Below are 10940 nucleotides of genomic sequence, written 5' to 3' on the forward strand. Positions count from 1 at the left end.
GGGCAGCTCTACTCTGTCCTACGGGGTCTTTATAAGTCGGAGTAGACTTGACGGCATCAGGTTTTGGTTTGGAACCTCTTTTAAAATTTACTTTAATAAAATGATTTCATTTGTAACGAAGATAAAGGAAAGCGATAGTGAAAATAGAGAATACTGAGCTTTCTATAAATACATTTTTCAGTTATTTTCATATTTTAGGGGTTTAAAAACAAAACCAGTTATGATCAAGTGGACCCTGACTCCTGGTGGCCCCAAGTGTGTCAGAGTAGAACTGTGCTCCACAGAACTCTCAGGGGCTGATTTTTCAGAAGCAGAACACCAGGTCTTTCTACTCAGGTGTCTCTGGTGGTCTTGAACCTCCAACCTTTTGGTTAGTAGCCGAGCTCATTAACCATTTGCACCATCCAGAGACTCCTGTATTTTTCTTACAATGGCTTTTTTTTGTAGTATGGGTGGAGCTTATTTATCATTTTTGAAGATAATAGGCTCTTAAAATATACTCTTAGCTGCCTGAGTGAGGAGTTAGGTGCCAATTGACCAACTGATAGGTTAGATGTTAACTGACCCCATTGTTGATCCTAGAATAAGTTCTTGCTTGTGTTTGCATTTTTTTTAGTTAAATCAAAGGATGATATCAACTGTGAGTCACTCAAAGGATTTCATATTCACAGAACCTGGTCTAAGGGCTATAAAAAGAGGGACATTTAAGGAACTTGAACAGAAGAGGATCAGAGTAAACCGGGTTAAGTCCTTTAAGAGAACTTTAGAATGAAGATTCTCCTGTTAATCCTAGTCCTGCAAGCCACTGCTTCTGGAGCTGTTCCTCTCTCACCTGATAAAAGCCTGGAAGAAAATGAGTTGGTGTTTGCTGAAGTAAGTATTGACACTATAATATTTTATTTGAGATATTTATTGCATTGGCCTGTTTTGTTTTGAAAGGTACTAGCTGCAAACTGACATAGGAGACTGTTTTTAGTATTAACTTTACATTACAAAAAGAATGCAAGTTAATTGGAGATTTGAACAATGGCTTGATTAATTTAACCACTTCAGGCTGCCATCATCCCAGATATTTCTTCACAAGCATTTAAAAAAATGCATTAAACCCGAAAAACCAAACTCATTGCCATCTAGCCAATTCTGACTCATAGTGACCCTATTAGGATTTTTAAAAATTGCATTAGGATTTTAAAAAATTGATTTCCCTAGTTATAATCTCCCTATTTTCTGCTTGATTTTGGCATAGTTGCCCATTGTGTTGAGCTTTGAGTTTAAGGCAACGTAACAACTGAAGCATCCCAACAATAAAGAGTTTGCTCCTTACTGAATGTCATGATATGCTAGATGATGGAACAAATTTTAAAGAGTAGAAACAAGTTCGAGGAGGTAGAGACGTAAAGGTGTTTCCAGAGGGCTTTCAGAAGTCAATCTTGGTAATGATAATTTATGACACATCTTTGATAGTACAGAATATTAAAATGTATTTTCGTTATAGTTAATGGTCCAAATCTAACAGACTGGCAGTTTTGTGATTAGGATGTCCAAAATGCCTGGTTCAAATCATCAGTTATTTGAGTTTTGCAGAGCTCACGTGGGCTCCAACAGAAACATCTACCTGTATAGTAAAGTAATACTAAATGTATTTTTTCCAGAAATACTTGGAAACCTTTTATGATTTCCATATGGAAAAAATTCCAATGACAAAAATGAAATTCAATGAGAACTTCATGGAGAATAAAATCCAGGAAATGCAGCAGTTCTTGGGGCTAAAAGTGACCGGCCGACTGGATACACCTACCCTGGAGATGATGCACACCCCTCGGTGCGGCATGCCTGATGTTCGTCATTACAGTACAATGCCAGGCAGGCCAGTGTGGAAGAAACGTCATATCACCTACAGGTAATGTTGTAGCCAGGTAGTCTTCTCCTTTTTCACCCATCTTGGATATGCCCTAAATCTGGCAGTAGATAAGAAGCCTCCTTCCCCAATTATAAGACCAGAAAAAAAACTCAGTGTGTGTCAGAATGGAACTGTCTTCTATAGGGTTTGGGTTTGATCGCAGCCGTTTCTTCTGAGACACGTCTGGGTGGAATTGTATCTCCAATTTTTTGGTCAGCAGCTGAGTCTGTTAACCATTTGTATCACTGAGAGATGTTAAAGTTCATTATATAAGGGAGAATTGTTTACTAAAGGAAGATTGTTTGGCTTGCAAGTTGAGGAGGGTAGAAAAGCTGCCAGTAGAAGGAAAATGAAGCTGAATCTACTATAACTAAGAGACAAGAAAGTTTTATAGAATATTCGGGGTGAATAAAAGCAAAAGTTGGGGAGCAGGGGCAAAAGAGCATAAGTTGTGTGGAAATCCTTCACAATGATGACCTGTAATTCATAAATAAGAAAAAATTGATTTTGTTTAAGAAAGCTGTTCATGGGAAAACATTTAATGAAGCAAGTTTTTCTTATTTGGACTGTTGATTTACGAAATAATTCCTCCTCCAATAATGCTAGGACAAATGAAGTATTGCTGTAATATATTAACATATATTTTTCTCTTGCTGATAAAGAATCCAGAATTACACTCCTGACATGGCGCGTGAGGATGTTAACTATGCCATCCAGAAAGCTTTTCAAGTATGGAGTGATGTGACACCCTTGACATTCAGACAGATTTATGCAGGCGAGGCCGACATTATGATCTTTTTTGCACAAGGAGGTAGGGAACTTGGACTTGCTTAACCTGTGTCATTTGGCATGACCTATAGAAGATATAGGACTAATTTTCTTGTCTTTTTTAAAAGCTCATGGAGACTTCTATCCTTTTGATGGTAGAGGTGGAGTCATAGCCCATGCTTTTGCACCTGGAACTGGTATTGGAGGAGACACACATTTTGATGAAAGTGAAATCTGGACTAAAGGCTTCAAAGGTTGGCAAAATATTGCTTTAAAACAAATTCTAAATTATGTCCTGGTTCTGCAAGGCTACATTCTGAGAAAAGATTGTAGAATAGAGAAACTTGTTTGGATTCTAACTTTGCCATTAAATAAAATACAGCTTATATGTCTGTGTCTAAATTTTACCCTCTGTAAATTGAGGATATTAGACTAGGTCATGTTTAAGACCAGTTCTAAGATTTATGAGGATGCACTGGTTCATTAGTATGAACTTGGGTACCTTAAGAACCATAGCATGGAATGGTAAAATTTGTGATAAAGGTGACAGTTCTTGTCAATGCAATTCATAAACTCAAACATACTGGTTTTGTGTGTGCCACCCACCCTTGGGTAAGGTCTTCTGCATGATGCACAATATGCTAACAATTTCTTAGATTCATAGTGACATAAACAAGGTTATTATAGAGACAGGGGATGGTGTAAACTCAGTTCCCCTGTTGTTTAGGAAATTATTATCTATAGGAAAGTTCAAACCACCATGTCAAACCTGCCTAATCTTTCTATTGGAAATTCTAGATTATATGACTTTCACTTATGTGGAAAATAAATGCGAAGAAAGTCATCAAGAATATGTTCTACTCAGCTTCTCCCCCCTAGCTGATATTGCTCACATTGGGTGGGAACATTTTTATAGATACTTAAAATCCAACAAAAAGGCTTATTTTAGTCTGGAACAAGGCCTGAGCTTTATAAACTTCTTGATGAGAAGAGGACTTTGCCATTATCAGAAGACCACAAAATCATGTAGAACTGAATTCCTGTTTAACTCAAATGCAGCCAGATGTTGTTACCCAAGGTTATTTGCAATGTCTTCATCTGATGAAAAGGGAGATTTGTGCTGGTTAACCTCAGCAGAATTAATGTTTTGGAGTCCTCAAGGACCTTAGATCATTTAATCCAGAACTTTACATATAGAGGACCAAGATCAGATTTTCCTTGTGGAAAAACTGGGGCAAGAACATGCTCCTAGTTTAATGTATACTTCCCACCTGTTTGTGTTGCCTTATTTTTAATTGGCCAATTCTCTACTTTCAAAAAGATAAATTATTTATAAAAAATTGAATTAAAAATGCTTACTTTTAAACTAATTTTTTGACCCACAGCCTCCAGTAAATTAAATGAACAATTATCTCAATGCTTTCTGAGTTTCTATTATGGTGTTTGGTGGTGGGTGTGTTTGGCTAGAGATGAGAAAGGACACAGTCCGGCCCTTGAGCACACGATCTAGTGGGGAAACAGAAATCTAATATTTTGAGATGAGGATCAGGGGTGTGGCTTGTACAAAGTATTATGAGGATAGGGTAAATGCAGATGTAGGCCAAATTGTAAAAGATTTTGTTTACTCTTATTCCCAGCCTTATACAGAGTGGAGAGATGAAACGAAGCTCCTGCTGTTGATCCCTGTGTTATAGTAGGGAATACTTGTAATATGTGTTCCTAGACACTTCACGAGAGAGAGATGTAGGCTCTATGTTCACAGACTAATATTAGAAAATATTTCAAGACTAGGCTTTGTAGCTAAGTAGTGGGTAACTCTGGACAAGTCATAGTTCTTTTGAGCTTCAGTTTTGCCCTAGAAAAAGAAAAGAAAAAAAATGGAGGTGTTAGGCTAGATCACAGATAAATGTCAGTCAGAAATTGCTCAAATCTTATGAAACAGAGAATTTGAGAGAAGGGACATGCCTCTATTTCTTATCTATCAAGGTCCATTCTCTAGGCATACAAAAAAGTGAGCAGGGAAAACTAAAGCATAAACTCATTTCTTTCATTTAGAATCATATATAGTAAAAGCATGAGCTTAGAGCCAAGAATTTAGGATTTGAATCTTGACTCAAGCATGATGGCTTTCTTTCAATTGCAAGGATTAGGTGTAATGCATTATGTTACTCAGTGACTCATAGTGTCTGGAATAGCATTAGTGTTATTGTGCTCTAGGTGAAAGTTTACAGAGCAAATTAGTTTCCCATTTAACAAATTGTACACAAAGCGTCCCACGACATTGGTTGCAATCCCCACACTGTGTCAACACTCCCCATTTCCGCCCTGGGTTCTCCATTTCCTTTCATCTGGTTTCCCTACCCCTTCCTGACTTCTCATCTTTACTTTGGGGCAAATATTGGTCTTGTATGTATAATTGTTTGTTCTACGGAGCATGTTCTTTTTGAGTGCTATTGTTCATTTATAGGCCTGTCTATTGTTTGGCTGAAGGTGGTTTCTGGGACTGGCTGCAGTTCCAAGTCAGAGTGGTGTCTTATGGTAGAAATGGTTTTAATCAGTTTTAAATTGAATGAAGATAAAGAGCTGCATTGATTTGACCTTTGGAACTTAATTTTTGGGGGTTTATATGAAGAGCAAGGGATGATTGCTAAAGGGTTTCTGTATCCACTGAAGCCTGATTAAAAGTAAAAGCAGAAGGAAGGCATGGGAATCAGGAATGTTTCAAAAGTAATGAAAACCATTGAACATAGGTATGAGATTCTAGAAATTTTCACAACACGATATATTTTATTTGTCTGCTAGTGCAATGGTTCTTAACCTGAAAGTGATTTTGGCCCCAAGAGGATATTTGGCAATGTCTAGAGATGATTGTCAATATTAGAGGGGAGGTTGTTATTGACATTTAGTGGGTAGGAACCACAGATTTCAAAATATCATATAATGCCAGGACAACCACTGAGAAAAGAATTATATGGCCTAAAATGTCAATAGTTCTGAGATTGAGAAACCCTGTTCAAGATAGTGGGGAAACAACAAGTAAAAGATTCCCAAAGTGGTTCCCTTTTCGGTGTGTCTGAGTCTCATCTTGTTGTCTTCTAGATGCCAAAGTATTTCACTGATTTTTCCTCTTTTTTGCTGGTTTCCTTTTAGGCATAAACTTGTTCCTTGTTGCTGTTCATGAGATTGGTCATTCCTTGGGTCTTAATCATTCCAATGATCGAAAGGCCATAATGTTCCCTACCTACAGTTATGTTGACACCAATACATTTCGCCTCTCTACTGATGACATACGTGGCATTCAGTCCCTTTATGGTGAGTTGAATTTCTTTACCATTTTGCTATATGAAGATACTCACTCTTAGGGGTAATCTAACATCTATATTTGCATAAAGCTTTAACCCAGCTGTCTTTTCTCTTGAGCCCTGTGAGGTAAGTAGCATAAATGCTAAATTCATTTTACAGAGGAGGACAAGAGATCTAGTAGCTTCCCTAAAGTCATGTAGTTAATGTTAGAGTCCAGGGTACAACCTGAGTCTTTGGGCCTCAATTCTGGTGGTATTTTATTCAACATACCATTGCCCTATTGCAGAAAGTACACAGAAAATCTAACTGGAACAGGAAAACCAGACAAAGAGCAGATTTTCTTCTGTCCATGAAGTTACAACTATATGAAAAAAAAAAAAGATTTTTATTGTAGGCCTTCTGTTGATATTATAGAAAATTTAAGTTTTTTTTTTTAACCTTCTTCATCAAAAGCATTGTAATGTTGTTTTTTTTTCCTCTTACGATCTGAAGTGCAGATTTTTCCCCAATGTTTCTTGAAATGTATTTTCAGGAGGCCCAGAGAAGTACCAACCCATGCCACCTCCTGACAGTACAGAATCAACTATCTGTGACCCCAACTTGAGTTTTGATGCTGCCACTATAATCGGAAATAGAATATTTTTCTTTAAAGACAGGTAGGACTGTTTTCAAATCTAATCAATATTATAGGCTCTTTCTTTAGATTTTTGTTGTCGTGGTGGTTAAAGAATAGTGAAAAATGAAGTAGATAAAACTTGTAAGCAGAGCTTTGGACTTCATACTGTAGTTAGTAGAGAGGTATTAATGATTTTGAAGCAGGAAAGCTGTATGATTATAGATATGTGTTTTAGCTAGAATGGATTTGAGGTCATATTTGGGGTTGTTGAAAGATAAAGAAGGAAGCAGAGAAGTCAGGCTACTGTAATCATAGACAAAAATGGTGGACTATGGCAATGACAATACCTAAGAAAGAGACTAGTTTTAAGAGATTCCTGAAAAAGTTAAGTAGACTCGATTTCTTGATTATAGAGAATTCCAGGGTGGCATATAGTTTCTGTATTGGAACACAGATAAAAGGAGGTATTTGTGGGGGGAGTAAAAATTAATTTAGGAATTGTGTTGAGATCGAGGTTTCATGTGTTTTGAGAAATATATGTGAAGAAATAAGCAAACGGGAAATGCGATTTCTTAGAAACAAGCAGAGCTCACATTTTCCCACTTTGTATTGGTTAGAATAAATATTTTTCCCATTTTTGAGATTATAAAACTGAGACACTAGGTGACCTCCTTTAGGTTACAGAATTAGTGAATTGATATTGAGGCCAGACAAGAAGCTAGATCCTCTGATTCCAAGCTCCAGGGTGTTCCCATATAGCAGATGTTTCCATATACTAGGTTTCCTATTCAAATCATTGTTATGAAAAATAATTGATTAAGATCCTTTCCCTGTGGTGCTTGTACCCTGAGAATTTGAAAAAGATGTCTATGCAACAGAATGTGAAGATGATGAAAAGAAACACAAGTCATTTCACAGGTCCTTCCCATTCAAACGGAAACCCTGGTGGCGTAGTGGTTAAGTGCTATGGCTGCTAACCAAAAGGTCAGCAGTTCAAATCCACCAGACTCTCCTTGGAAACTCCATGGGGTAATTCGCCTCTGTCCTGTAAGGTTGCTCTGAGTTGGAATTGACTGGACGGCAACAGGCTTGGCTCCCATTCAAACATTTCATGATTCTTAGCATGTGTTAATTTGTTTTTCATATCAGGTTCTTCTGGTGGAAGTTTCCTGAGTCATCAAGGATCAGTGTTAATTTAATTTCTTCTTTATGGCCAACCTTGCCATCTGTCATTCAAGCCGCTTATGAAATTAAAGCCAGAAATCAAGTTTTTCTTTTTAAAGGTAATTACAATGTTCAGTTTTGTCACTGAATCTACTTCAAAGAAGAGAATAGGACTTGACTCGATGGCACATGACAACTTTATGTGGGCATAGCCCAAAAAAGCCTTTCCAATGTTAGCAATGGTGGCCCTGAACTAAAAGCCAAAATAGCCTAAATATCTAGGTAATACATAACTTTCAGAAAAAATGGTAATATTTGTGGAAAAAAAAAAAAAACATGGAACCATAAGAGACCATTTAAAAAATCTTTAAAAACTATATATATATATGTATATACTGATGATTCTGTGAGGTTCCTTGGCCTTGGACAGACATGGCTCTGGCGGTTTGCTTGGCCATTTTCTACTTTCGCCTTTTTGATATATGCCAAATAAAACCTTGTGCATTAAAACAATGGAATTGATGCCAATTTCTATTCTTTCATATATTCATAAAAAATTCCTGGGTTTGTTTCTCTGGTGCGAAAATAGTAATGGTAATGTCACCAATGCAAATTAGTTTAGCCCTCAGTCAATAGATTGAAAATCAGAGCAAGATCTTAAAAACACTAACAAACCAAACAAGATTTTTTTAGAACTATGGGGGGGGGGGCGGTGGGGAAGAGGTTGTGTTGAGTCAGCATTTTTATTACTTTTGTGTGTGTGTAGTTCCAAAGTACCCTTTTTCTTTTCCTTTTCCTTTACAGATGACAAGTACTGGCTAATCAGCCATTTAAGACCACAGCCAAATTATCCCAAGAGCATATGTTCTCTGGGCTTCCCTGGCTCTGTGAAAAAAATTGATGCAGCTGTTTTTAACCCACTTATCTACAAAACTTACTTCTTTGTAGATAATCAGTATTGGAGGTAAGCTTTAAAAGTTGGTAATTTGACTCCTGAGACTTATGAAACAGGCATGAAATGAGTTTTCCAGAAGGCAGTTTTTCTATGCAAGTTCCCAAAGATTTTTGACCTTCCTGGGAAGAAAGGAATGAACAGAACAGAGGACTGGGACAGTTATTGCCAACCTAGTCCTTTACTCTGTACTTTTGGATTCAATTGTCACTGTGAAGCCTGGAAAGAAACAAAACTCTTCTTGGTAAAAGAGAATTTAGGAAAGAAAACTAGAGCCTGACTTTATAGCCTGGAAATGATAAAAGGTCGATTCTCAATTTCTCTCTAACATGAATGTTTAAAACCCTTTGGCTCCGTGGATCTTAAACCCTTGCCTGTTCTTCTTCTGTTATCTTCTAAGAAAAATGGTTGCTTTTGTCTCAGTGAGAATTTTGAAAAGAAGGCAATGACAGGCAGCTAAATAATTGGTCAATGGGGGCCTGGGCCGTAGCCAAATCACATTCAATACCAGGCTCCAATCACATTCAAAATCAGGGCTGTGCACAGAAGACAGCATTGTGGGGTGGTGGGGAAGTGTTTAACTAAAAGTCAGAAAGCCTAGGTTTTGAGTCCTACAGGAACTTCTAGTGAGTGAACCATTCTAGGTCATTGGTTTTCTTATCTGTGCTGTCTTGACCTCTTCAGAAAGAGACTTCCAAGACAGAAGGCAGGTTTGGGGGTTGGAAGCTGCATGTTGTGAAATTCATTTTCTGATCATGTCCCTGCTTGCTATTTCTCTGCTCAGGTATGATGAGAGGACACAATCTATGGACCATGGTTATCCCAAATTGATAACCAAGAACTTCCCAGGAATTGGGCCTAAAATCGATGCAGTCTTCTATTCTAAAAGTAAGTAGATTATGAAACCATGAAGATATGTGCTTGGCTCAGAATAGGCAAACTGGAAGAATGAGGAAATGGCCAGTAGAGGCAATGGCTTCTGATTCCTAGGGTGATTGTTGAACCCGTGTGTCCGAGTCTCTGGAATTTCCTCTAACCACAGTCAGTTGCAGTGTATGGGAATGAGCATATGGGCAACCTAGACAGGCAACCTGGAGTCTCCAGAGCCTTATATACTTCTTTATACCTCATATTCTTTATCTTCCTTTCAGGCCCTTCAACCCTTCAGAGGCCTTCATGAACTGGGGTTAAGGGTAGGATGAAAGAGTTTAAGTTTGTGTTAAGATGTCTTTAAGCAAGGTCAACCTAAGCAAAACTGTTGACTGGGTCGAGATTTTTTGTTTTCATTTCTCCCCAGCACCTTTTCACTTCCGTCTGTTTGCCCTACCTGGGCCCAGTCTCCTCTCTCCCACCCTGAGTCTTCAGTTTGGGGTGTGTCTTTTCCAAAACATTTGCATCTTAATGGTCAGCCTTTGAAGACAATCCTCCCAAGGAAACTAATAAAAATATTTAACTGTGAAATGACTGGCAGTAGATAGGAGACCCAGCCAAGGACTCAATATTTATGTTCTCAGGTTAGACCTAGACCTTATCTAATCTAGATAAAAACACAGATTTGTTATCTTTTTTAAAAAAGAAATACAAAGAAATAATTGAATTTTGTTCTTATTTTTAGAGCACTACTATTTCTTCCAAGGATCTAACCAACTTGAATATGACGTCCAATCCAATCGTGTTACCAGAAGACTAAAAAGCAATGATGGGTTTGGTTGTTAGAAATGGTATAACTAATGATGGTTGTCAATTCACTTCAGGTTAATAAGTATTTATTGTGTATTTGCTATGCACTCAGTGATAGGTTTCATAAAAAAAAGAAGGTAAAATCTAGAGGTCATAGATATATAATCATAAAAAGTATTTTCAATTTTGAAAACCCTTAGAATATGGTCATTTCATTGTCAATTTTTACTTGACTAAGTTTGAAAATAGAGACCAAGAGAACATCTTTTATAGAATGCTTTATAAGTTGGCTCCTTGGACTAGTTAACCCTTGTACTAGTTATCTTTCTCTTACCTACAATTAGAAAATAATTTCTATGGCCAGTAAATATTTCAGCAAGTATACCATTTTAATTCTTTAAAAGTAAAAGCAGAATATATTTAGAACTTTAAAAATGACAATTATGTAAGTAAACTATTTAAATTGCAATAATGTAACTATTTTTGCTGTTTGTGTTGACTTTCTTAATATTATAAAGTGTATATATACATATTTGATCAAATAAAAACTTTGAGAG

The 10940-nt window shown here is 37.1% G+C and overlaps 1 protein-coding gene across 1 annotated transcript; it reads left to right on the forward strand.

Annotated features, from left to right (window-relative positions):
• Positions 1–768: 768 nt before the first annotated feature.
• MMP12 (matrix metallopeptidase 12) lies at positions 769–10439 on the forward strand. Its single transcript, XM_049889631.1, has 10 exons — positions 769–873; positions 1653–1900; positions 2563–2711; positions 2797–2922; positions 5819–5980; positions 6504–6627; positions 7737–7870; positions 8556–8715; positions 9488–9591; positions 10319–10439. Exons 1-10 carry the CDS (start codon positions 769–771, stop codon positions 10417–10419), a joined length of 1413 nt encoding a protein of 470 aa, XP_049745588.1. The 3' UTR covers positions 10420–10439.
• The last annotated feature ends 501 nt before the right edge of the window (positions 10440–10940 follow it).

The sequence above is a fragment of the Elephas maximus genome, chromosome 7, assembly GCF_024166365.1.
Source record: "Elephas maximus indicus isolate mEleMax1 chromosome 7, mEleMax1 primary haplotype, whole genome shotgun sequence".
Taxonomy (NCBI): domain Eukaryota; kingdom Metazoa; phylum Chordata; class Mammalia; order Proboscidea; family Elephantidae; genus Elephas; species Elephas maximus.

Excerpts from the sequence above, each read along its gene's own strand:
- MMP12 (XM_049889631.1), top strand. The coding sequence starts at position 769 with ATGAAGATTCTCCTGTTAATCCTAGTCCTGCAAGCCACTGCTTCTGGA. Across the intron at positions 874-1,652 it reads ATGAGTTGGTGTTTGCTGAA|AAATACTTGGAAACCTTTTA; the intron begins GTAAGTATTGAC and ends TATTTTTTCCAG. Across the intron at positions 7,871-8,555 it reads TCAAGTTTTTCTTTTTAAAG|ATGACAAGTACTGGCTAATC; the intron begins GTAATTACAATG and ends TTTCCTTTACAG.